This window comes from Theileria equi (genome assembly GCF_000342415.1).
Source record: "Theileria equi strain WA chromosome 4 map unlocalized gcontig_1105316255041, whole genome shotgun sequence".
Taxonomy (NCBI): Eukaryota; Apicomplexa; class Aconoidasida; order Piroplasmida; family Theileriidae; genus Theileria; species Theileria equi.
This window is the reverse complement of record NW_004668225.1, coordinates 351,690-377,909: the sequence shown is the minus strand read 5'-3', so window position 1 is coordinate 377,909 and position 26,220 is coordinate 351,690. Positions and strand designations below refer to the sequence as shown.

The 26,220-nt window shown below is 43.5% G+C and overlaps 8 protein-coding genes across 8 annotated transcripts, besides 1 other annotated feature; 3 read left to right on the top strand and 5 right to left on the bottom strand.

The window, feature by feature from the left end:
- Positions 1-231: 231 nt before the first annotated feature.
- On the bottom strand, positions 232-2,616 carry BEWA_046620 (conserved hypothetical protein; the record flags this gene model as incomplete). The annotated part of the gene is made up of 2 exons (XM_004831593.1): positions 232-1,448; positions 2,091-2,616. The coding sequence occupies 2 exons, from the start codon at positions 2,614-2,616 to the stop codon at positions 232-234; spliced, it is 1,743 nt and encodes a 580-aa protein (XP_004831650.1).
- A 1,053-nt stretch (positions 2,617-3,669) lies between these two features.
- On the bottom strand, positions 3,670-7,710 carry BEWA_046610 (hypothetical protein; the record flags this gene model as incomplete). The annotated part of the gene is made up of 9 exons (XM_004831592.1): positions 7,557-7,710; positions 6,993-7,151; positions 6,136-6,208; positions 6,032-6,094; positions 5,917-5,998; positions 4,691-4,766; positions 4,606-4,657; positions 4,024-4,540; positions 3,670-3,937 (listed from the first exon to the last, which is right to left on the bottom strand). Exons 1-9 carry the CDS (start codon positions 7,680-7,682, stop codon positions 3,670-3,672), a joined length of 1,416 nt encoding a protein of 471 aa, XP_004831649.1. The 5' UTR covers positions 7,683-7,710.
- Positions 7,711-9,745: 2,035 nt separating this feature from the next.
- On the top strand, positions 9,746-11,954 carry BEWA_046600 (hypothetical protein; the record flags this gene model as incomplete). The annotated part of the gene is made up of 1 exon (XM_004831591.1): positions 9,746-11,954. One exon carries the CDS (start codon positions 9,746-9,748, stop codon positions 11,939-11,941), a length of 2,196 nt encoding a protein of 731 aa, XP_004831648.1. The 3' UTR covers positions 11,942-11,954.
- A 193-nt stretch (positions 11,955-12,147) lies between these two features.
- On the bottom strand, positions 12,148-13,806 carry BEWA_046590 (hypothetical protein; the record flags this gene model as incomplete). Its single annotated transcript, XM_004831590.1, has 1 exon — positions 12,148-13,806. The coding sequence occupies exon 1, from the start codon at positions 13,483-13,485 to the stop codon at positions 12,148-12,150; it is 1,338 nt and encodes a 445-aa protein (XP_004831647.1). The 5' UTR covers positions 13,486-13,806.
- Positions 13,807-15,615: 1,809 nt separating this feature from the next.
- Positions 15,616-17,118, top strand: BEWA_046580 (conserved hypothetical protein; the record flags this gene model as incomplete). The annotated part of the gene is made up of 1 exon (XM_004831589.1): positions 15,616-17,118. The coding sequence occupies one exon, from the start codon at positions 15,616-15,618 to the stop codon at positions 17,116-17,118; it is 1,503 nt and encodes a 500-aa protein (XP_004831646.1).
- A 913-nt stretch (positions 17,119-18,031) lies between these two features.
- BEWA_046570 (conserved hypothetical protein) lies at positions 18,032-19,558 on the top strand (the record flags this gene model as incomplete). The annotated part of the gene is made up of 1 exon (XM_004831588.1): positions 18,032-19,558. The coding sequence occupies one exon, from the start codon at positions 18,032-18,034 to the stop codon at positions 19,556-19,558; it is 1,527 nt and encodes a 508-aa protein (XP_004831645.1).
- Positions 18,693-18,722: a microsatellite.
- Positions 19,559-19,842: 284 nt separating the features above from the next.
- Positions 19,843-21,271, bottom strand: BEWA_046560 (hypothetical protein; the record flags this gene model as incomplete). The annotated part of the gene is made up of 1 exon (XM_004831587.1): positions 19,843-21,271. The coding sequence occupies one exon, from the start codon at positions 21,269-21,271 to the stop codon at positions 19,925-19,927; it is 1,347 nt and encodes a 448-aa protein (XP_004831644.1). The 3' UTR covers positions 19,843-19,924.
- A 1,134-nt stretch (positions 21,272-22,405) lies between these two features.
- Positions 22,406-23,965, bottom strand: BEWA_046550 (hypothetical protein; the record flags this gene model as incomplete). Its single annotated transcript, XM_004831586.1, has 1 exon — positions 22,406-23,965. One exon carries the CDS (start codon positions 23,963-23,965, stop codon positions 22,406-22,408), a length of 1,560 nt encoding a protein of 519 aa, XP_004831643.1.
- Positions 23,966-26,220: the final 2,255 nt, after the last annotated feature.

Here is a 26,220-nt window from a genome sequence, read left to right as displayed (position 1 = left end):
TGCAAAGCATTCTCTAAAGAATCTCGCCAGGGAGGAATATCTGTGAATTCCAGAGGCACAAATTTGGGAGAATAACCATTAGAACCCTCATAAATTTAAAACGTAAATGTTACATTCCTAGGCAATTTCATGCCTGTTATAAAACCACCAGGGGACAACCACCCCTATAGACAGTAAACACGGGCAAGACATCCCATTCCGTTTATATATACACTTGGCCACCATCGAGCACTACTCAACCCTTGCAAAGAGATCGTCCAACAGCTGTTTTGTCACCTTGCGAGTCACTGTCCTTCCTCCTCCAAGTTCATTGGGAAGCAAGTCTTGATCGCAGAGTCCTATAAACGATGGAGTCTTTTGGAGCTTGAGGGTCTCTGCAAACTCTCTCGAGAGTCTTGATATAGGTGCATCCATGTCCTCGTCCTTGTATGATGACCGAGATTCCTTTACAATTGGCGACTCGTCATCATAAACTGGTCGCTTCTCCTTTTTTGAACTCAATTCAGACCTAGAGCTGTTTCTAGACTTGTTGTATCTTCCGGACTCCTTGTCCTTTTGATCTTTTGATCCTAGACGTTTTTCCCCCGAGTTTGCTGATTTCTCCTTGAGAGTTTTAATGGAATCCTTTGGACCATAGAGCGTGGTTCCCTCCTGGGAAGATGCCGAACTTGTGTGCACTAGGGAGTCATGTTTGACTTCTTTGGTCCCACTTGTTCTAATTGGGGTTGATGCGGCACTGCTGTGCTTATCCGACGAAGCTGCGGATTTAGTGGAGCTGCTGGACTTGACTTGGCCAGAAACCAGCCTAGCGTACGGTTCCTTTTTTGATGAAGAACCCTCCTTTTTAAAGAATGACTCTGGCTTTTCAATCATGCTGGCCAAAATGTATTCGCATGCAGGAATGACCTTGGCAACGTCCCGATCATTTGAAAGCGGCCTAAAGAACGTGGAGGCGTAAATCTTTGAAATTTTCTTTACGCTGTGACCATTTTTTCCGGACTTTCTGGCAATTGCTCTGAGTGTCTTGATTATGCACCAAATGTAGTCCTTTTGGACCGATGGCAATTTATTTGTCAGATTCTGTATGCTATTGAGAATATCCTCATTGCCTATGCTCTGCATGACTGAATTCTTTACCGTAATGTACGCCTTTGGACCAAGGAGACCTCCAACTTGGGAGTTTAGAATGAGATTTAGCATCGCTACAGCCTCTGCAGGTGTCTCGTATTCGTAGAATTCTCCAATTCGCTCCACCTCGTTGACCGTATTGTGGAGGGCATCTACAGGACATTGCAAGTAGAGGAGGTGAGGGATATCCACATGCTGCTCAATCGTATCCAAGAGCTTTGATAGAATCGGGGGAATGTTTGGGAAGGACTTGTAAGTGTGACCCGTACGCATCGAAAGAACAGGGAGCTCCGTGAATGGTGATATTGGTGTTGAAATACCTACACATTTTTGTAATGATGTATGCTATCGATGGCACAAGCCAGAACGACTGTAATGTCCGTAGCAAAGCGGAGGACAATCCGAACGTAGTGAGGATGAGTTACTAGAGCGACTAACAGGAGCTTTACGGCGACCAAAGGGAGCCTAAATGGTCGCTTACTCTCACTCCAGTAGACTCTTTATTCTACTAGCGGAGCTAGGACGAGCTTAGGGAGTCTCTAGAAGAATAGATGAAGGAGCCATTAGGATATGCCAAGCCTCGAGTTGTATAATGCAAGAGTAGCAGAATGGGAGCCTGTGTGACCATAGACTTTAGCCAGAGGGAGAACGGCGACAGTAATGCGTAGCATGAGGATCACCTATCGGTGGATGAATGGGTAGGTACTCCTAGAAGAATGGTACCACGAATGGTCAGTATGGGAGAAACACTCACCCTACCGGGGAATAAGTCTCCCTACGGGGAATAAAGACTACTACACAGGCTCCTATACTCTGTCTAGTCGCCAAAGGTACTCCCCAAAACTCCATTAAAGATACCAACACTCCTACGGAGTGAGGAAGAGCTCCTTTCAGTCGCTCTAGTCCCTCATCCTTCGGGACATTTCGCTTTGCTACAGAGATTCTGGAAACCCATAACGTACCTAGTAAAACCTCTTCCATCCTTTGAACGACATATGGAAATTGTTTTAGCATTCCGGCCTTGGTGAGTCCCAGCTTGGTAAGCAAAGGTCCAATCATATCGACACACTCGACATTTGAGTACCCAAACGAATAAGTCAGCAGAGTGCGAGCGGCTGCATATGGATGTACCAGATAGACCTTGTGCAGGTTCCTCTTGAAGTTCCTAGGAAGCATCGAGTACCAAAAGTTGACAAAATAGTAGGACTTGGAGTCCGTCCAATAGACACAAGTTTGACAAACAATGAGTGAGAACCTCGTAGCAACATACTTGTCCATCTTTTTGATTATGTACTTTAACGAATCATCATAGTTTTCAATGACCTTTTTAGACACGGAAGGAATGACCAATAAGATGGCATCAGAATGCACTCCCTTTCCCAAGTAACGACACAGCGCAGGCTCAGAAAACCTAAAGCATGAATGTGTATTATGCGAAATACAGAGTACTGAGCATAATGCGTAGCATGAAGGGAGCCTGAATAGCATTCTGTACATCTCCGCTCCAGAAGCCTACTAGTGAGCCAATAGTCTCCCTTCTCCACAGTACCAAGACTACCAGTGAGTCTAATGTACCACTAAGAGTCAAGACTAGACATGTCTATAGGACAACTCTGGTCACTTTTCTCGGTTGCACTCTTGTCCATGATCACATAGAACAAAAGTCCTTCATCTTTACTAGTGAGAAGCCAAAGGACATGTACACATTTCGCAAATTTGCTCTTCTTCCTGCGTTATGTAGTCGCCGGTCATCCACCTTGCGGTGAGCTCGCCATTCTACGCATACTCGTTCTACTTGCGCCATAACCACCTTTATACCGTACCATCGGTTGAGAATAGGCCCACTTTACCATAATTTAACGAATAAACTTACTCTGGCACGGAAAACTCTTCATTGAGCAGTTTCGAGTAGTCTTGGCCATTGTGCTCCGCAGGGTCGGCCTCTGGATCGAAGCTTAACCCGTAAAGTTCGTAAGGAGACGCCAAACTCATTTTAACCACAAGAAAATGTGCAATGAAAACGCTCGGTGTGTGGCGGGCCAAGTGTGTGAGACTAGCAGAGGCACTTGATAATTTCGAGCCTATGGCCAAGGACTGGTGGCCCAAACCCTTTTATGGTCATGAAAGTACCCATATGAGCCACCAGTATGGGTTTGAAGAGGAGAATTGATGGGAAGAAGGGTGATGAACGAGATAGACCAAAAATGTAGACTTGCGCAAAGATTTGAACAGTGGAAATGAGGAAACGAGTAGATTTATGAAGGAAATAGACAAGGGAACTGAGAGACAAGGAATGTGTGCCAGAATAGAGGGAAAACATTCAGACGACTGTGTTGATTCCTTATTTTCTGTACAGATTCATCCTGGCACTCTTGACTCGATGGTCATCTTTGTACTCTATAGAAGGGAGACCACTGACTCACTAGCAGACTTCTGGAGCAAGAGTGTACAGAGCAGCAACACTATGACTTTACACTATCATGTACTTATAGCTTATAAAATAATGAGTGGCAAACATCCTCAAGTCCGTGCAACCATTCTTCACGTCTTGTTATTCTTTGGGCGATATCTTCCTTCGAGCAGGCAGAATGCAAGTGTTTTTGGTTTGTCTGGAATCGTCGGTCTCTTTTGTCCGAGGAGCTTTACAGGTATTGCGCTTAGATTTACATGATTCGTTGGTTGCGATTTTTCCCTCTCGACATGATTCTGCAGAATGTGCAGAGCTTCACTAATGTCCCTCTGAGCCTCCAGCTTCTTGTAGGCATTGGCACTGCCAGATTGCAAGTCCCGGCGGAATTTTTGGAGTGACCTATTCATGAGTATAGTAATGAATGGTGGGTGAGGATAGATGAACGTAGACCAAAAGAATGCCAAATGGTCTAAAACACAACAAACCTCGTTTCTGAAACTTCCTTAATTACGCCTCCAAGCGCCCTCTTGTATTCTTCCATTGCCTTGCTCAGCGTATCTTCTGCATTGGTATACTTTTCACCCAGGAATCCAAAGAGTTCCTCTCTCATTTTATCCACCTCTTCCATTTCCTTCTTTAGTTCTTGCACGTCTTCAAGAACCTTTTGGTGCCTAGCTATTAGCCCATTCCTCTTTTCCTTCTGCTCCTCCACGCTTACATCGTTGATGGAAATTATGGCAGGAATGGAATGGACGACTTGGAGTCTTGAGGCGTTGTACGATGTGAATGCTTCATGCTTCATCCGTTCAAATTCATTTTCCATAACATTACACTCTTGTCTAATTCTCAAATTCTTTTCATGGGCCTCTTTGCACATTTTCAGGGTCCTAAACACCTCCTGGTGGGCGCCTGTGCAACGGCCAGAAGCATCAGCTAGACGCGCATTTCCCCCTTTTACCAGCGAATATGGCGAATTTACAACATCCTTTCCGATAAGAGTCACTGATGTTTATTGTAAGGTTGAATACGAAAACATGCATGCAAAATATCCGTGGAGATCGACAAACCTCTGAGCTGACTAAAATGGGAATTCGGATCGGTTAAACAGAGAATTCGATACTAAAGAGAGTTTTATGAGGATGAAAAAGATACCTTTCCATTGTTGAGGTCCTGCACACTAACAAGCTTACTGCCTCCTATACACTTTATCACATAGCCAGTCTTGCCTCTGTAATATTTACATGAGTGATTATTATCAGTAGATGGAATGGCCACCCCAGGCTTTAGCCAGAGGAATGAAGCGACAGTCAGGTAGCTTAAGGAAGAGTAGGATTATTACTACTACTCCGTAGACTCTTGCTTCAAAAGTGCCACTACGAGCTAGCATCTCCCCTCCTATGCAGCGTAGAGACCACCATTGAGTCTAACATGTCAATACGAAGCCAGAATAGACAATATGTAAAAGCACCCTTGAAAAATACGATTACTCATCTACCACCAGTATTTTCTGGTATACCTCCTTTCTTCATCCATTTCATGGTCCATCATGTCGTCCAGCTTCTTGTAAAATTCATCGAGTGGAGAGTACCTCCACTTTCCATTCACTTCTTCAAACCGATTATACCCTAACATTATTCCATCCTCTACTCGAACGATTGCTAGCTTCCCGCGTATATTCGAGAAGACTTCTACAAAGGTGCACTTTTCGCCACAGTCTGCAATCCAAATAATCTTTCCACTATTCACGACCATTGTGATAACCTGATTGCCGTTTGGCACTAATGTCGTTACAAGTACACCTGAGACAAACTTCCTATTTTCATAAATCAAACTCTCATTGGGACTATCCACGTCCAGAGTTGCGAGGGAATCACTCAAGTCACAGAGCTCATCATCAATAGGTATGGTCGACTCCACGACATCCCAAAAATCGAAATACGGCGCATACTCGTCAGGGATTGCAGTAGATTCACCATTCTCATATCTACAGTGGCACAATTGCAGGAGGAGCAACAGAATTGAGATGCTCATTTGGTAAAGTTTTCAGTCTTGGACAAATTGTCCCAAGACCAGACAGTCATGCAGACCCCATGCACAGCATCATGTTTGTGAGTTTAATGAACTTCCGATTGAGATTGCAAGATATAAAAACTCTTCCCAGATCCTGAACGGCCTCACTGTCGTTATTACCCATATTAATCTCCTTAGGCTTCTCACTGGAACATGTTTGCCATCCACAAACTCAGCACAGATCATCTGTTCACTAGGGTTCTTGCAATAGCAGTAGGAATATCTATCCTCCATCAAAACCTTTTCTCATTCATACTACATTCCATTCTTCTCCGTACAAACCGCATAAAACACTTCGTTATACTCACCTGGTATGTGGATTGCCAAATCCATCTTTGGTCTCTAGGACAAATTCTTGAAAATTAGAGATATACCCATTTTGTTCAACGGCTATAAGAATGATGGAAGGAACAAAATGCCTACCTTGCAACGTGCAACAATAAGGTGATGCATCACCTTCAGTAATGGTAATTTCAAACGGAGACCCTGCATGCAGGTTGTGGATGTATAAGGGACGGATGACAAACCTCTTATATGTTCAAAATCTTGCGATGTAATACTCAATGTCCAGGTTCCAGTAATTTTAGCGATATAGACTACCTGAATGGAAGTGTAGAGCGTAATGTATGGATGGTTGTCTATATACTCCAGATAAGAGTCTACGCATACCCCCCAAGACAAACTACTCAGTATCAATTCCCTAGTCTCCATACTGGAGAGTCCATAGAGTCTCATATTTGTCTAACCCATGGATCTCCATAGACTTCCCAAGAGTATCATTATATTAGACGCACAAGAGGGTCTCTTCTATAGCGTTTGTAGATCCACCAACCTCCAAATACAGCGAGAATTACAGTGCCAGTGAGAATAGCAGTAACTCCAAGACCTATCTTAATCCATTTAGAAGAGTTTTGAGAAGAGTCAGCAGTAGAAGCGTCAAAGATTAACCATGCACCTAGCACTACAAGAACAACTGCGCCAAGTATCAGTAGAGTTTCTCTCTTCATCAGCTTTAGTAATAGCAGGTGACATTCTCCTAGCTCCTAGTCTTCGAAGTGGTAGGCTTATTTATGAAAAGTAGGAGAAGCCATGACAAACTACATTAACCTTGGATCCTTCAAGACCAAATTGCGATTCATATCAGTCTATAGTATGAGTAAGAGAATAGAACTGATGAGAGTAATTGTCCTTCCACAGGAACCATACCCATCATCCAATAGTACTTCCTCACTCAGCATCCTCATCCATATATTCATCCTCCCTCGAAACTAGTTCACCGTCAGAGAGACTATCCACGGAACAAGATGAGCAACTGTCAACAGAGTCATACGAATCATCTACTCGCTCCGCTCATATACTCGCCACAACTCATTGATAAACTAACCTCAATAGTTCCATCCTGACGCTCTCTCAGGTACACCTTTTCGCTAATGAGATCTTCTTGCTCTTCAAAGACGTTCTTCCTCAGGGTCAGTGAAGCCAGGAGAGATCCACAGGACTCGTTTATCCTAAAGCCCTGAGCATCGTACAACTCGATGATTCCCTATAGGTTCGTGTTATGATGTAAAGGCGTGAGAAGGGCAGACGACTGGCCATTTGATGGGAGAGTGGAGCTGACGAACTTGGCGAGTCTACATGCTCTCTGGGCAGCCCTGACTGTTTTCTGTGATCTATAGGATGTTATGGATCTTTACTCCATGCTCTGAGGATCTCACAGCTGCACTAACGGCCTCTGAAAATGTCCATAAAGCTCCCTAGTTACCAAGGCCTATTCAGCGGTTGTAGCTCACACAGGTTCTCCCTATGGACAATCATTCCATACTTCAGAGAGATGGAGAGCCAAAAGTTCGCGTATCTGCCAAAATTCCAGTCATCAAGACTCCCTAAGGCTATGAGAGCGCCAGAGTCGCTAGACAGGCTACACATGGGTAGAATAACAATTTCATACCTCTAAAAGTTGCCCAGCCTTGCCTCCTCTAAAGGCATTTCCTCTAAATTTGCAGTCTTGAGGTGAGAATGAAAACGCCTCCTCAAAACGCCCATTTACTACACACGCAGCCTCCACATCGTACATTTTGGCCTTTCATCGATGTTAGACGAATAAAATGGTCTGCAAGTCCCCAAAATTGGCCCATAAAAGCCTAGCCGCAGTGTGCACTAATGTGCCCAAAACGGACTCTCGACAGCATCGAGTTTCTCGGGGATTTTTTGGTTTTTGTACACCAAAATGCCTTATGGAGCTTTAAGGAGGCTCATGAATGAGTTTGGTAGTGGATGGAGCCCCTGGAATTGTTGTAGTATGGAGGAGGAATGGAGATCATTGAGGGACCCAGACAAGAGCGAAATCGCTACACACTTGACTTTTGTCATGTTCTATGTATTAAAGAAAAGGTAAGGAGTCTCACTAATGGTAATTAGATGCCATTGAGGTCCATTATGGATTCTGTAGCCCAGATATCCATCGGGACAGGAAAAGGGGATTATCCGGCTAAAGGGCACTCTATGGACCTAAATGGCCCATAATCTATATGAATAGAGAGTATGTAGTAGGATGACAGAGAGATTCCCAATGAGAAAGGTTGTGAATGGCCCCCAAAACAGTTGGCGAACGGATACTATAGCGGCAAACAGGTGACTAGAAGGCTGCAATATTTTACACTTTTTGTGATTCCATCACTTTCATTATTATGGTAATGCTCTTCTCTAGTCATGTACCTAGGGAAACTCTTGGTGGATCGTAGAGTAGCGAGTTAGAGATTCTCCTTCCTCGGACAGTCCCTTGCTCACTACCCTCTCCCATTAGGGACTCCACTCTAGACTAGCTTCCTTCTCCTTTATCTATACTGATCATCGCACTCTTACCTGCAAATTTTCATAGCATAGCTCCTTCTTCACATTGAGAAGCCCATGATTTCGAGGTCACCAAAGGCTCACTGCTTCCTCTCTCAAATGGTCAAAACTAGACCCATCCAACCGTATCATTAGCATAACGTTACATCCTTTTCACCATTGAATGGGCTAGACGATCCAGAAGGGAATGCAAAGGCAACTCTGTGACGAGGGTCCCCGCAGCCACCACTCGGAGCTCATCCACCTATTGGCCCATTTGCAGCTTTTCTACCATAAACATTACCAGCGGAGTACCATTTAATGCTGTATATAGCATCATTCTGGCTGATGTTACAGCGCTGTGCCCGTTCCGGCCGCGGAGCCCCTCAGCCTTCCACCTCCTAAATTGCCGCAAAACCTGCACACACGAGGCTACCCTCAATTTCGTCCATAGATGCCACAATTTTCAGTCATCCTGCAAAACATCTGGTCTCTAGGAGACCCGTGGCTGTAATTAGCTCCGAGTATAGGTGTGTGCCAGCCTGATTCGTCCAAACTCGTTCCTTCCTTCACACATCCGGCTTATTCTGTAACAAGGCGACTTTATCGTCTTTATAAGGCGCATGATATGCGGATGTGGGTGTAAACTCGGAGGAATCCAGAGTTAGTCCCTTGGGTTGTGATTCTACTCCAAAATGCGTCGTGCGGCCGCAATTTCGGGCCAGTCGGCTCAGAATCCAATGAGAAAATTTATAAAAGCCCAGGGGCGCTGTGTGTAGGCGATTTGGAGCTTCACACAGCCCGCAAAGAGAGCCTCGCGCCTCCAGCCACCCGTTGTGTCTACACACAATTGCCACACAAAGGCGTCGGCGATTTCCTTACACACATTGCCTTTCTTTTGTGTTTTACGAAATTCTTTCAGCTTTTAGCCTCTGCCAGTTTTTGTCTGCACGAATTTCCGTCCTGTGGGCATTTAGTGATTTGCCCTCGCCAGGCCGCCGCAGGAATTGAACGAGGCGATTAAACGTCGGTACAGGAACATTGGAGTGATGCAAGTCCACACACAGGTGCAGTAGCTGCGGATTTTGAGGGATATCGCGGGAAATCTGACCACTCGATTTCACAGATCAGGTGTGTAGGCCAAAGGTGGACCAACGGCCATCAGGGAGCCTAGGGAGGAGTCCGAAGGACATTGGTCAACGTTAGAGAAGAGAGCCAGTGCGAATTCGCGAGAATACGCGGGCAGGGTGTACAGGAGAGCGCTGTAAATTCGACTTGTGAATCTGCGAGCACGGAGAAAAGACAAAAATGCAGATTTTAAACATAGGTCCCGAACCCAAAGTAGATGTAGACATTCCCTCCGGGGGAATGAGCGAGAGCAGTGCCATGTGCAGTCTCGGCAAATGCACGAGCGGCGAATCGTCGGTTTTTGCAGCTGCCCAGAATGGGTCAAGCGTTGCTCATTCGAGCACAGTAAAGGGGGAGAATATAGACTATTGGAAGTCGACCGATCCACTTACCTCGACGCAGGATGAAGAGGATGGCTCAGTTCTTGTGTCTCCCCAAGGCATCAAGGGGGAGGAAAAGGGCCTCGTGTCCACGGTTTCAATAAGTTGTCTCGACTTTTTCCAGGATGCAACCTTGGAACCGTTTATGGACCTGCAAAATAACAAAGTCGATGAGCAAAATGCAGATTACATTTTGCAAGACTCTACCCGTAACAAGTACTCTACACAGCCCTTGCCGGTAGAACAAGATGGCAGCTCTAGCCCATTAAAGCTGGCTGATGAAAATGTTAGCAAACCAAAAACATACCATTCGGATGACCGAGTGGAAAGTAGCATGGCTGATTTAGACAAGGAGGTTATGCAAAAGATATCACAGCTGTTGGCTCAAAAGAAGCCTAAAAATACAAATCTTCACATTAGACAACCAGAGGTCCCAGAATCTACTTCTTGCGCTTCATCCATCTTGTCATCCCTGGAAACTGACCATTCTCATGTTACAAACGACTCTGAACTACCAAAAGAGTGTATATCAGAAGTTTACCTCTTTTTGCTACAAATGAAGCTTTTAAACACCCTTGATTTGGTCAAGGCAGTTTGTAGACCTTGGGGAGTCCCTCCAAATGGAACTGACTATGCTTTTCATTTTGACAAAATTGCAAGTGCAAAGTCCATACATTTATTGCACCAATACGAATCAATCTTTGCCCCAATCTATGAAAGGTTCAAGTATGATGATCCAGCACATTTGTGGACACGTGTTGGTGATTTGGAGTATTTTAAAATTATCCACAAGCTGGAGTGTTTGAGGAATAATGTACCCTTTAATCCAGAGGTTTACAAGAAACTGGAAAAGGAAACTAAGGAGAGGGTTGATAAGGTTGATTTGTTTGCCCCTACATCTATTGCACAAGATTCAAAGAGCTCTAGAAACATTGATGAATCGGAGGTTCAAACTGATGAAAAGTCTACTGTAGATGGAGAGGACTCCACTGATAGCGAATCTTACACCCTCACTGGGTATATGCAGGAAGAGGAGGGAGAGGATGATGAATTTGACATTTCTCTCTACATGTCAATTGAGCCAAAGCATGATGCTCCTAGTGAGACATCCACCATTTGCCTCCCAGATGCGCCCTTGACAATCTCTAGAGATTCAACCATAAACCACACTGATCCGATCCCATGTGATACCTACAGGGACCCCTTTTACATGAACATTGACCCAGAAAGTAGCTCCTCTTTTGCAGTTTTAGATGAAAATGTGATTGAGCCCATGAGAGAGTGTAGAAGGGAGCCAGAAATTGAGTATGGATCTAGCTGGAAGAATGGTAACGAGGATACAGTGTCCAAGTTTGGAAAAATCGTAGTTGATGTGCTCTCTAAACATGCCAAGGGAGAGTACAATGAGGATGATGCCCCGTATACCAAAAAGATGAAGCATTCTTCCATGCGTTACGGCTCCCAGGATGCTTACTCGCGCCATTCCGGCAACTACTCACCGAACATTGACTATGATTCCGACTATTACAGAGGTCAAGACGCCTACAGAGTCAGCAAATCTGGGAGAATTATAACCAACAAGGTTGTGGAGGATGTCCACACTGCAAAGCAGTATGGAGAAAAGAAAAAGAGGAAGAGGAAGAGAATTTACAGCGATATCAAGGTACCAAGTAATACTACGAGTCTGAGGCTAGATGGTCCAAAGATTTCAGTGGTATCCGCAAGTGTCTCGTATGACAAGAGACAGCAAAGATTCATGGCCCAGTGGAAGACAAAGGAAGGCACAAAACACTCTAAATCCTTTTATGCAAAGAGATACGCAAGTCCACTAATGGCAAGGAAACATGCTGAACTATACAAAATGTACATTTTGCAACACAAGAACCTAAACATGCATGACCTAAAGGAGCCAACCTATGAGGAGCTGGCTGCACAAAACTTTGAACCCCTCGACAAGGTGGATGTATGCGAATGGAATGAAGGAATGCATGAATGATGATGGTGAGTATGTGAGCTATGGAATAGCGAACACCGTCGTTAGACGGAGTCCCGAAGAATGAGGGACTAGAGCAAAATTCGTGTTTGAAAATGTCAAGCCTGTGGATGTGTTGGTCCAAGGTAAATTAATTGCATTGATGCAGTGTATACATATAGACTACAATGAATGAGTAGTAGTAGCGACAACACATTAAATCCACCAGTCTAGGCGGAAAAATCTGGAAGTGCGTTCCACTTTGTATTCTTGGGAGAGCCTCCGTTCTCGTGCCATTCGTCTCCAGCGTGCCTAGATACTCTCATTACAAGCGGCATGTTGTAGTGGTTGTCATGTTCCCAGTAATAGACTGATACCCGGGTAACCTTGTCAATGTTCCGAATAATGTCTATAGTTTCCCCTGCGCACTTTGCCGTGGCCATGGTAAAGTAGCTTCTGCCTTCAATGGTGTGATCATACATTATATAATTGTCCGGTACTTCAGACTGCGGACCGACGTTCTTTACAACTGTAATTTGGTGCTTGCTAGGGGAATCCGGATCCACATATGCACCTTCCTTTTGCGATATGTCAACGATTACACAGGGAGGTCCGCAGTCGCTCTCAAGAGTATCCAGAACGTCAACAATGTCCCTATATGCGTACTCGTTGGCTGGAGGATATTCCACAACTTCCCAGGCTCCGCCATCTTGTCTGTTTTTGAGCCAACGTCCCCTTCCCTTACCCTCGGGCGCCTTGATGTATATCAAGAGCGGGGTATCCTTGCAAAAGTAAACAAAGACCCTCTTGGCGCTATGGGCACTGGTATGTATTTTGTCTCTAAATCTCACATTAACCTCTTCGGAATCCTCGAGAACCACAGGAATCTCCTGAATAAGACCGCCGTAATTAACCTTGCAGGACTCGACGGAGTCTGGAATGATGTGCTCATAGACCTCGTACCTTCCAAGTGCAAAGGTCGGTGTTACATTGTTGACCGCTATCCTCCTTTTGGGTCTATTGTCGTCCAAAACGCTAGCGGGCGGAGATGAGGTCTCGCATTCCTTTTCATCATGCTCTTCACTCTCAAGATTTACAGTGAGTTTGTCGGAATAGTCCTCGTCAGAGCAGTCCAACTGCACATCTGTGGAGCCCTCTGAATTTTCAAACGGCACATACGCAAGATAGTCGGATTCTTGTTCTTGATGGAGTTTCCCTTGCACATATTCATAATGGTCACCTTGCCCACAACATTCATAGTCGCTATCCGGCGACTCTGTGACTGCTGCCGGGTCAGTTGTATGCTCTAAAAATCCATTACCCTCACCATTCTCGGTGTATGCATCCTCAGAGTAGCCTTTGCAAACATTAGAGTGGCATGTATGTCCCTCAAAGTCTGCCACATTCTCGACATTCTTCGGGTCTGGGCGGCCTGTATGCACCTCTTTAAAGCTCTCAACATAGAGATTAATGATCTTTCCCGTGCGTATATCCCTGTGGATCACTGTGCATTGCCCTAAATGCAAATCCAGAGAAACTTGAGTAACGTGCTGAACCTCTTCACTCATTTCCTTCTTCCTGCTGAAAAAGCTGCTCTTCCAGGTGCAATCCGCGCCGGCGCTGTAGCCTTCAACTGCGATAAATGGACGAGAAGAACAAAATCTCCAAGGGAATAGCAAAAGTCGTTCAAAATCAAATCTGGAAGTTCCAAGGAGATGATACTCGTCAAAGTACAACGTTTAAACCTCAATTATCCATTTGGGAAATTTCTGGACAACATTCAACTGCATTACAGTCTCTATGCCAGCTAACGCCTAAAATGTGTAAGAAATCGACGTGACTGCGCAACCACCGGCCTGAACTAAAGAGATTGTCACAAGACAAGATGGAAAAAACCAAAAAATGACAACTGCAAACAGCTTTTGCCCTCTTACAGAAGGAAGATGAAATTTACCCCGACTTGCGTTACTCTTCGGGGTTGTCACGGAATAGTCAAGTGCTGTGTATCCATAACTTCTTCCTAGTGGCCAGGGATCTACTTCATAACCGGACTTTTCGAGTATACAATCGAGTGAGGGTTTGACCGTCATATCAAGATCTGCTGATGGAGATGGACAGAACATTTAGACGTCGGAACATAAATGTATCGATCTGGATACCTCAAACTAAGCCCTTGAACGAGTCAAAAGGGTGTAGAATGGGAGCATTGTCACATACAAGTGTGTTTGCAGGGCAGTCATAATTAGGGCTAGACGTCGATTTTTGGACACTGCACAAGCTATTTTCACAAAATACGACATTTACATTCATTTTATGGAGCAAAATGATGATGAAAAAACTCTTGACCAGTTTTGGAGATGCAGTCATGCTCTCTGGGTAATTCTCCCTGATCTTCCTATAAACGTTCATCCAGTTCCATTGGCACCTTTCTACGCTTTAAACCTGTGTAATGAGCTATATATCCCATTTACAAGGTGGAGAATTGCGACTGTAGCGTCTCTGGAGTTTATGCCAGAGTAATCCAGAATTAAAAACTATGGATGTTCTAAGAGTATCCCATTCTCCCAAGAGACATGCTGATGAGTAATGTGTCGAAAGGAGTTTTGAACAATCAATAGGATGATCTATGGCCATGAATGCAGCCTTGTATGGGTCCCATGGAGCAAAGAGTGGATCAAGCAAATGCGGACCCATTCCCGTAATTATGCTCTGTATGGTCTACAGGAATACTTTACAGTGGTATACTGTACAGATAGACCCATTAAAGCTACTAGAAGCATAAAGGTGGAGTGGACCACTCTCTCAAGTAAACAATGGTAGAATGGCCTTTACCAGCCTTAGACCTTAATACCAGCCACTTTACCCTTCCATAACGTTGTATTACCCTCTACATTGTCGTCTGGAAGTGAAATATACTCGAGATTTATAGACCTGAGGGCTCTGCATGAATGCCAGAGGAATAGCAGGAACATCCAAAACCGCTGAGACTCCCATTGTTTACTTGAGAGAGTGGTCCACTCCACCTTTATGCTTCTAGTAGCTTTAATGGACGGCATTCTTACTGTCTCTCGATAGGTGTCTACCATTCCAGTAGACTTGCAACTCACATTCTCTAGAACATCAAGAATGTGTTCCCCGTAGGATAACCGGTAGTCGAGATACAAACTTGATACTGTACATGAGATGCCTATGCATATTAAAGATGGACGATCGCTGTAAAATGGACACTCCAGATTAGATGTACGGAGTTAGACATGTCCATTATACTGGACAGGGAGAGACGAAACAAACACGCCTTTGGAGGAAGAAGAGAGGTTTACGGATAGAACGCAGGGAAACCATGATGATAGACCATAAAGTGTGGAATAACCTCCATTTACCAGCGATATCGAGGCTACACCTATGGGGTCTAGAATCTCTTCTTCCTGGGCTCTATTCTTCCTCGGTAGTCGCTTATTCTTGTTGTCTAATGGAGTAAAATTTTGACTTACATTTTAATAATATTGTAGCCAAAGGATGGCGGATTTCTTAGTACTATAGTTGCGAGGATAGACACAACTCTCCCATTGAGACATATCAGTTGAGAATGACTCTGAAATCAAGAGATCTCAAATTACCGCATCAAACGCTATCGCACTTGTTTCAAGAGTCTAAATGAGTGGACATATGGATCTGGAGTAGTCCAGGAAGAAAGCCATATGGGTGAGGAACAGGGAGATACAGGAAATGGCAGCCTAAAGAAGGCTGTGGCATTCCTGTCTGGACTGGCCCTGTACCAGCTCCCGCATGCCGCGATATCTGCTGGTAACTTTACGGTAGGAAGATTTCAGATTCCTCAGCAATATGTTGGCTTGTACATCAACAGGATGATTATACCGTACAGAATCTTCTCACTACTAGGAGTTGCAGTCTTGACAGTTTATGATCAGTTTTATGAATCTGGTATCAGCCAGATAACAGTTGGACTATTTTGGGGTGTTATAGGCTGCTATATAGCCTTGTTACTCACATACTGTTCAGGAGGAATTCAGGGACATCTCACTCTCTACTACTGGATGGTCATCTTGGCTTCAGCTATCGTTGGTGCAGCCTTTGTCGGAATCGTCAAGGCTTTAGGAGATGATGTAACTTACCTCCTGGTTGCCCTTCCAGTGTCAGGAATTCTGGCGTCCTCCTATCACATATCGTTCATTGTCATTTCTCAGTATTTGAACTTCTCAAACATATACTACTGGCTGGTATTCTGGCAGTGGATTTGTGCGATATCACTGATAGCGGCTGTATCAGTTCTTGTCTGGACATTCATGGGTATAACTCCTAATGGAAATAGTACTAATACCACTTCTACTACTTGTACTGAAAGTGGTTCTGGAGGTGGAGAGTTCTTGAAATCATTACACAATGCCCTATCTCCACTGTTATTGGTTGCATTTGGGTATGGCATCCAGAACATGTTCTATCCATCAGTAGCTCCATATAAAATTATTGGCATAGACAGAGGTTACAAGATAGATGTTGCAGTTTTAATCACGAGTGCTGTACCGCCATTGTTATTCTTGTACCTTATATCCCAAGGAAAGGGCCCAAACAAGAAGTGGACTAGTGGTAATGCTAGGTGGTGGCATGGAGCCTGGGCGTTTTTTGGAATAGAGGTGATGTGTGGAATGCTCTTCTTTTCAACTCTTCACTACCCAAATAGTGCCATGCCAAGAGCTATAAAGGATAGTATTTGGGGTCTCGGATTCTTCACAGTACTCTACGATTTCTCCGTGCAGATGACTAGATGTATAGGAAGTAACGGAGTTGACAAGCAGGGAGGTAAAGATGCCCCTAAGATGAATACACTCAACACCTTTATATACTCCTTCTCGCAAGTTCTCTTTGCATTCCTTGGAGATGGATACATTAGAACATATCGCCAAGCGGAAGAAACTTCAGATTTATGGCCTACTGCTCACTATGGAAAACTCAGGGCCTTTTGGTTCTGGACCTGGAGTACAGCAAAGGTATCGTTTAGCAACGTAGGAACTGCCTTTACCAGAGATGTAAGGGGAGCTATTCAAACTAAAAAGGAGCATTTATTCATAGTCTACGATGACGCTCCTCCCGAGGATGACCCCTTCTTTGACCTTCCATTTATTAAAAAGAAGGAAGAGTCTCCAGATAAACACAGCTTAAAGGGAGCACACATTTTTCACTAGGCTCCCATCACGAATGCAGTATTTTCACGACTCTGCAGTTTTACAACGCTAAAACACTCCTAACTCATTTCATTTCTATACTCTTACTCCCATCATTGTAATTATGCAGGGTATCTCAGATTCATTCATTCTCCATAGAGAGCCTTGCGAATGTATATGCCATAATGACAACCACTGCAGAATGAGAATGGAGGAGCAGGTAAGCCTCCAGAATGGGTGACCACAACTTTGGCACCTTTTGTAGATATGCCATCTTCCCTGCCAATAGACAAGGTTTAGATCCCAGTATTACCCATCTTCATCCATAATACGTCTAGCAACAGCGTCTTCTAGAACTGCAAGAGAGAATTGGCTTCAAGAAGGAGGACTAGGGAATGGCTGTAACGGCCATAAAACTCAGAATTTGTGGCAGTCAGGCCGCTAAAGTGGTCTAAATATATGAATAAAGGTTTAAGGAGGTGATGAGATCGAAGGAAGAATACTAGAAAAAACGTTTAGGAGTAAAAGAATTAAATTTGTATCAAAGAATAGACTGAGAAAACCTGGAGAGCAATAAGCATGAGGAGGACATACCGGTAGAATAAAATACGGAGATTACTTTAGGCATTACTGAAAAATCTCAATACTGTGCTCTAAGGCGATATCTCGGCAATGAGCTATGGGGTCTGGCCGATGCTCTCGGGGAATCCTCCGAGTTTTTCTCATTCCTTCCTTTAGTTTTAAATGTACTATAGTTTTAACTAGAGCCTATAGGATGGCTTATACACTTGAAAAATTTCCAGGAGAATAGTGATGTCTTCACCTTGTCTTTTCTTATTCACTCGGAAGGATGACAAAGACAAGGTTATTATTCCTTTACGAGACACCTTTAGACAAGGAATGGAAGATGCTATTAAAGGGGTTATAAAGGGTAATGATGAGTGAGGAAGCTAAGATGGACCAAAAGAAGAAGGAAGGAGATGGTCTGAAGAAGACTGTAGCCTTCATGGCAGGTCTGTCTCTCTATCAGCTGCCCTATCTGGCCATGGCTGCCGCCAAGTACAGCCTGGCAAGGTTCCAAATACCCATGAGTTTGCTGAGCCTATACATCAGCCGGATGATTGTTCTCTTTAGGGTCCTCTCGCTGATTGGAATTGCCCTTTTGACTCTCTACTCCCAGTGCAAGGGACCCTATCAGAGGCAGATGACTGCAGGATTCTTTATAGCCTTTAGCTTGTGCTTTGTCTTCTTGTTCCTCATCTACTGTACTGGCGGAGAACAGGGTCATCTTACTCTCTACTACTGGGGGCTTGGTGCGGCATCATTCCTACTGGGCGCCGCTTTTACCACGATCGTAGACATCGTGACGGAGAACGTGGTCTTTCTTCTACTTTCTCTGCCACTCACTGGAGTGTTTGTCTCCATCTTTCACCTCACATTCATCTTCTTCTGGGAATTATTTGGACTCTCCAACATCAACTACTGGCTCGTTGTATGCCAGTTAATCATCGCCATATGCATTACTAGCATTCATGCGTTACTTTATACCATTACATATTGGAGTGAAGATGCTCAAGGTGAAGGATCAGGCACTGGTAGTAGTAGTAGTAGTAGTAGCAGCAATACTACTGGAGCTCAGGGTCAAGATGGTGCTACTCAGGAAGATGGTTTCATGACAGCCTTGGGGAAAGCCTGGTCACCCATTCTATTGATCTCTCTGGGTTACGGTATTCACAATGCCTTTTATCCGGGTATAGCGCCTTATAAGCTGACTGATGTAAAGACTGCATACAACATTGACCTGGTGGTTCTCTTTACGAGCGCCCTGGCTCCACTTTCCATTTTGATTCTCAAGGACAAGAAAATGGGACCAGATGTGCAGTGGATAAAGGGTAATTCCATATGGCATGCCTCATGGATATTCTTTTTAATAGAAATGACATGTGCAACCATTTTCATCTGTGGTCTTCATTCCCCAGGAGCGGCGATATCACGAGCTGTAAAGAGCAGTCCTGCTATTTTGGGGTTGATGACTGTGACGTACGATCTCTGTGCACAGCTTACGAGAAGTATTGGTACCAACGGAGCTGACATGCAAAGTTACGAAAAGCGTAGTAACAGTGCGATGAATACATTGAACTCGTTTTCATACGGCTTCACACAAGTTATTTTTGCATCAATGGGTGATGGTTATCTAAAGACTTATTCCAAGTATGAGCATGATAGAAGTAAATGGCCTACTCAGCACTTTGGGATTCTGAGGTCATTCTGGTTCTGGTATTGGACAGCCACAAAAGTGTCTTTTAAAGCCATCGGTGGTTCCTTTTGTCTTGATGTTAGAGGTGCTATTCAGACAAAGAAGGAGGTTCTCTTTATTGTGTATTCTGATGAAGTGGATAATAGTAACAAGCCTCCCAAGGCTGAAAATCCTACAGTAATGAAGATAGTTTACGACATATAATCATGGCGAACATTTCTCAATTCTACGCCACTATAAATGCAGTATTTTCACGACTCTTCAGTTTTAATTTGTTTGCTATTCTTGTACTTGATGTTGATGTATATATCTGCAACTCAATATCTGCTACAATGCATGCTTAGTTTTTTCGATGTGGAAGCAGATTCAGTTGAATGTGATATATCCTGGAGTAATTGCTATACTGAGGCAATTCCTCCCTTGAGCTCACAACTCCCATAATCTACAATTTCGCTACATTAGAAAGTCTACAAACCACATAGTACATGATTAAAATATTATAAACCGCATTATATTTGGAGATTTTAATTGCATTAAAGTTTCCGATTCAAATAACTGCATTTGTTAAAATCAATCTCTGCATTGTTCAAGGATCTGCTGTCGCTGTGCAAAGGTTCTTAATGTCTGCTTAATACCCTGGGAACTTGACTCGTCAATTCTAACCCAGCTGCTCTCCGCAAATATAAAGTGTTGAGAACCAAGTCTATCGTTATGGTCCTTGAGGGTGATTTTGAGGAGTTTGGGGGTTTTATTCCGCAGGTATAGTCTAAGACTTATCGCTCGCCATGTGTACGGCTCTTGTCTGCATTGGCAAGCCTCAGAGCCCCAAATTTTGTGCTTACCATAATAGACTCTGTCTGCAATCTTTCCCAATTTTGGGTAGTAGAAACGAGTTGGGATGTCGTCCATCATCGCTTCGAAAACGTGGCAGTTGCTGTTTTTGTTACTGGCGATGTCAATGGCAAAAGCTGACCAGCACTGCAAAGGTACTTTGAGTTTACCCAACTCGCAATTGTAGTTTTTCGTTAGAATCCAGGTATTATTCCTCCTCACGAATGATAGTGAAATGTCTCTTGGGGATCCTCTCGGATACAATACAAGGAATACCAGCACTGATCTCCCATCCTTCCAATGTACGTTGGCGTAGAGAATTCTGTCGCCTTCCTGTCCGGTCCACACTCTGTTGCTACCAATGGTTAGCGTGGATAGAGTTGCTCCAGGGTTCGGAATTACCAGTTTGCTAGGGACCCGATCATAATAATGATCGAATGATTTGTATGGAACAACGTTTTGAACCGGAGTATCGTCAATGTCAATGGTAGTAGCATCACAATTTGATCCTGGATCATCCAGAGATATGGGAGGTAGTGGGATTCTCTGTCTAGATCCAGATCTCGGCACCTTTACTTCGATTGTCAGAGTATCTTCATCCCCTTCATTTTCATACGCGTCCTCATTTGCTAGATCCCATATTATTGTGCAGTTCATGTTTGTTCCGCTTTCATCCTCACTCACCTTTATACACTTGGATTCCCTTTCAGGATTAACAGGAGCAGGTTTTGGTGTTCTCTTTCTTATATTATCCTTCTTCTTTGCGGACTCCTTTTTCTTGCATTTCCTCCTATTCGTAACAACTGGAGCCGGCGGCACATCATCACAGTCGGAGTCTGAGAGGTCCCAATGCACTTCTTCCTCCTCTTTGTTACACTCTCCCACGGTCGGTTTCTCTGGTTGTTCACACTCTGGAGCGGGATCGCATTGTTCATCAATAGGATCTTGTCTTGGCACGTCCTTCTTCATATTTTCCAGCGTATCGAGGTAAGTGGAGAGGTTAACCTCATTCCAGTCCTTACCCTCCTTGAGGAGGAAGAGGGTGGAGTTCTTTCCACACTTGTCGTTTATCTCCGCCAGGACCATCTTGGGGTTAGTTTTATCAAAGTAGACCAGGGCAAGTGTACAAAAAAGGTTGTTATGGCCTTGCCAGATGGTCCTGGAGCCATAGACAAGTGTGGGTGCTCCAGGACTAGACTTGGCCGTGCAGGTCAACAAAGGCACTCCATCCAGACTAGATGGCATTACATCAAAGACCGACCCATCAATGCGTGATCCAAGGGACTCCTCGAAGAGGTCTTGGTAATAATTCCGGGTTTCCGCGTTTATACGGACTCCGTATAGGAGTATAGTGTAAAATAAAGTTAGGACATTCATATTTGTCTCATTTTTAGGGGACTTGGCGACAAGAAGAGGACGAAATCGTCTATTCCTTGCCATCTGGAGTGAGGAAGAGAATAACCGTGCAAAAAGGGGCCATAATGGAACTTTTTGACAATCATATCCAGGAAATGCCTAGTTCCATTGGTATTGATCTCAAAAGTCGTTACACATTTGGGAAATTACTGCTGAGGGCAGAGTAACAGGGGGTAGTAGTCTGGAGGATGTGTTTGGATTTCATGGGCACTTCCTGGCTTACTAGTCATGAAAGTCTTTCAGCATCTATAGTGATGAGTAGAGAAAGTTTTGGCCCGGGGACATCCTTATGGCTGCCGCCAGATCTTCACTATGGACACCTGGTAACCTGCCTGAGCCATGGTCGCGACTTTGTGCGCAAATTTCCGAGTAATCGTGATCTTTACCATGTTTTAATACTGAGTGATGTCTATTCCTGGCTCTAAATGCGATTGAGGAAGGTTTGTGGACATAGACCCTTGGCTAGAGGTGGACTGATAAAAGAACATAAAGGGCAGACACTGAACTGGTACTGCCTAGGAGGAACAAACATGTAGTAATCTAGTGAATAGTAGAGTGAATACAAAACTTAGGACCTTTGAAGCTAATTAAAAAGGCATTTATTCCTGGGGATAATTATCCCGACTTGACTATTGAGAATAGTCGACAATTTCTTTACACATTTGACAAAATTATCGATATTCTAATAACATCAATCATACTACATTGTTTGGAATTTTTATAGAGATAGGTTTCAGAGTTTTACTAATTTTTGGTCCACAAGAATATCGGGTCATTCAGTTGTTCCACAGGTTCGTAGTCTAACTACTTGTTGAACATGCTTGTTATTAATCTTATGACGCTTTTATTTGGATATTTAAAAAATGCAAAAGTCTCAAGGCCTCCCAGTATAGTTATTATGGAACCACTAACTCCTCCAACTGCTATTTTTGTAATGCTTTCAGAGTCACTTGTTCGGATAGATTCTTGCCCACCAATAGAAGATTCTTCTGTTTTTGTTTCTATAAACCCAGAATTGCATCGATAATTTGTCCAGATTTCTTTTAGGATATCGGGAATGGATTTTATTCTCCCAGAATATCCTCTATTGGATCTTATCCACTCATTTTCCTTGTGTAGCTCAAATAGATCGTTTCTAGGATTGTCAGAATCGATATCTACCATTAAAGGTTTCCCATTGGAAAAGTATACATGAACTTCTGATACATTCTTAGTTGCTGGTAGTCCAGATTGTAGCATGTACTTGTACCAAAATTTGTTAGCTGAAAATTTCCCCCTCATTTTATGGGTACATCTTGTCCAATTTCCTTCAAAACATTCTTGTTCTACATATATAATATGGGTGGCACAACTCCAACATATATAATCTGAGGTCTCACCAATATCAAGAAAATGGGCCGAATTCTGTATGCAGTTTATAGAATCTAAATATGTGGTTAGATTTTCTTTGGAAATACCAGTTAAACTAGTCCATTCTCCCCCTTTTGGACAGTAGAAAGTATTACCATATCCAAGTTGTAAAAGTAAAACTTTGTCTGGAATAAGGTCCCAATAGTATACACTAACGCAGGAATATCTCTTGTCAGAAACACTTGATTTAAACTCGTAGGCATGTCCCCCGTAAATTGTAGAAATCACTCTCATATCCTTTAATTGGTTTTCCTCAGATCTCTCATCTGATGAAATAATCTTGTGAGTGTTCATTTCGTATCCTTTGTATAAGGAATCTTGAGAATTCGTTACGGTAATACGGGGTACTTTTGACCGTGCTAGGTATTCATCCTCCCTATACCCATCTATGTAATATTCGTTCCTCTCAGTCACATTTATTACTACTGGGTAAACTTTCGTGTTCTTCACTATTTCCATAAATTTGCTGTAAAGTTCGGAATCATCTACTTGACTGACATTTCTCCATACATTGCCAGCTGAAGTTCGCTCGTAATACCCCTCCCCCTTTGGATTCACTCTAATGAAAAGGGGCGTTGTGTTATTTGTATCATGGGAAAAGTAGTAGGCCGAGAGGCTTTTGAAAGACTTCTGGTTTATTTTGATTCCACTTTGAAGATATCCTTTGTACCATGCATAGAAGAAGTAGTAGTTTGAAACATCCAAATCTGTTGGTTTGGAATGTCTATAGCATTTGTATCCATATGCTCTAGTTTTACCAAGAAATGGATCTGTCTTCTTTGTCAGAGATACGAAATAATATCCAACATGATATCCCTTTTTCTTCTCAACGCAAGTCACATCTGAGTCATTCACATCTTTTGAAATAGCCAAAGGAAAAAGGAAAGGAGCCTTTTTAGGTCTGGCAGATCTGGGAACCCGTTGTTTAACATCTGCTTTATCCTCCTCTGTCATATTTTACCAACCTACATTTGTGAATTTGATACCTCAGTCCCTAAACTGCATTTGTCTTTTTTTAATCTTGAAATAATGCGCAATGTCACACCTGCATGATCTAGGTGTGAAGAATGTGTTTCTAAAGTGTGTGGTTTGGCATATAAATCGGTGATAACTTGGCCAATATTGAGCGTTCATATCTTGTGAGTTGAGATTCTCTTCTGTTCTGCTACACCTACCATACCTAGCCAATTAGTAATCCCATATTAAGACCAAGTAGTTTCTGGATAGTCTGCGATAAAGCCTCTTTTAGAGGAAGAAGAAATGAGACTCTTTCTTACCGCGTCTTCTTCATACATAAAATCTCTAGAGCATAGCCAAGAAGAAGACACAAGTAAGAAGCTCATAAAAGAACATGCAGAAATTCGTAATAGGCTCCAAATACTCCAAGGTCTAGTCGATGCTTAATAACTTGTTCCTGGTAACATCACAGGAAAAGTGGACCTTGTTGACTAACCTGGAGCACCTAGAATCAACACTGGTACCACAACAAGATTAGTATATGGATCAAGTAAGTGGAAGGGAATGAGAATCGTGGTTTCTCACGGGAATGACTTGCAACATCCATTCATGGGGGCCATTCAGGAAGAGAGCCTCTCTTCTCCACTCTTTACCTACTTTACATCAATGGACCTCTAACTGTAATTTAGAGCATAATAATTGGAACGGGTGTCTATTTAGTCCATGAAGGGGAGAAAAGATCTGCTACTCTACAATGAATACATGTCTAGTTTTGCCAGAGTAAAGAGGTATCTAGAGTTAAAGTATACCTTTAAAGACGATATTGCAGAGTAAATTCTCTTTATATAGATGATAGTTGTATGCTGGAATATCCCTGAACGGGTTACGAGTATCTACATTGTCTCAATTGAGCTCCAGAAATCCCTCCCTTTTATGGAAATTAGTCAAGTAACATGCTCACCGGACATTTTTGAAGGTATTGGAGACGCCTGCATTTGCTTATTGGTTGATGGAGCATTAAGGGCCGTAGATATCCAAGAATACCGATGGACAATCCCCAAGGGCTTGCAGAACTCTCTATCCAAAACTGTGCCGACATAATGGCATGAAATGGAGTGTCTGGAGTCATTAAATGGAATTGTAAATGAGAAGCATAAGTACATTACAGAAAATGGACAAACATGGAGAATCGGCCCACATGCATGCAGATGGCAGTCGATGATAGACGAGCCAAAATGACACCAGGATTTATTCCAATGAGTAAAGAATACATTTATGAACGAGTAATACGATGCACTGTGCTAAAACTGTGGAGATGGGTGAGTAACGCTGGGCATATGTAAAGGGAACCCGACAAGAAGAATGCGGACTCTTGTGAATCCCATAGGCTTATTCTCGCTACAGTAACTGTAAATTACCATTATAGAGAATCTGGGAATCCATCTGTCCTTCTCCTAGGGACTCCCCTATGGTAGTCTGGTCACCTGCTTTGGTCTAAAGACCTATGCAGTGATAATCCTACTATATGGAAGAGCTCCTTTCAGTCGCCAAAGCTCGCTCTAGTCCCTCATTCTTCGGGACATTTCACTCATCTGTCCACTTGCGTCCACCAGGAAGGTTCTTCCGCACCTGTACGTGCTCTACCCGTTTCCCATTCCATCCACTCTATAGCAACCTTACTCTCTGAATGACCACTGCTCAGATTTAAAGCTACGGCTCTACACTAAAGGCTCCGGTTGGTAGCCATCATTCCTCCGGCTGAGGAACGCTGAGCTTCCTCCCTTGTTCTCTCCTCCAAATGCTCAATACGCTCCCATTCCAATTCATCAATAAAACATTCACGAAACTGAGGAAAATTAGTGCAGGAATGAGAATGAAATCCAAGTGTGGCACCCGGCGGTGGAGCGCTGCCCATGGGAGGTTCACTTGCCGTTAAGTCATAGTGGGACCAAAAATTTTGCTGAAATTTCTGGGTCTATAATGAGCAATGGAAGAAGTGGCCCTGGAGCCCTGGTTTGGACGATTTTTGCGGCATCCTTTGCCACCTACGCCTACTATCGCTTTAAAGGTGAGTTTTGAGGACTATAGTGGATGAATTTACGCAAAATTTGTGTTATCTTTGCACAAAATGTATAAATGAACGAGTAAGAGAGGAGGAAGAAGAGTCTAAGGACCGTGGATCAGAAAAGAATCGGTTTTCCGGGGGAACCGAAGAGACTCTTGGCCTGAAAGTTTGTTACATTAAAGAAAAT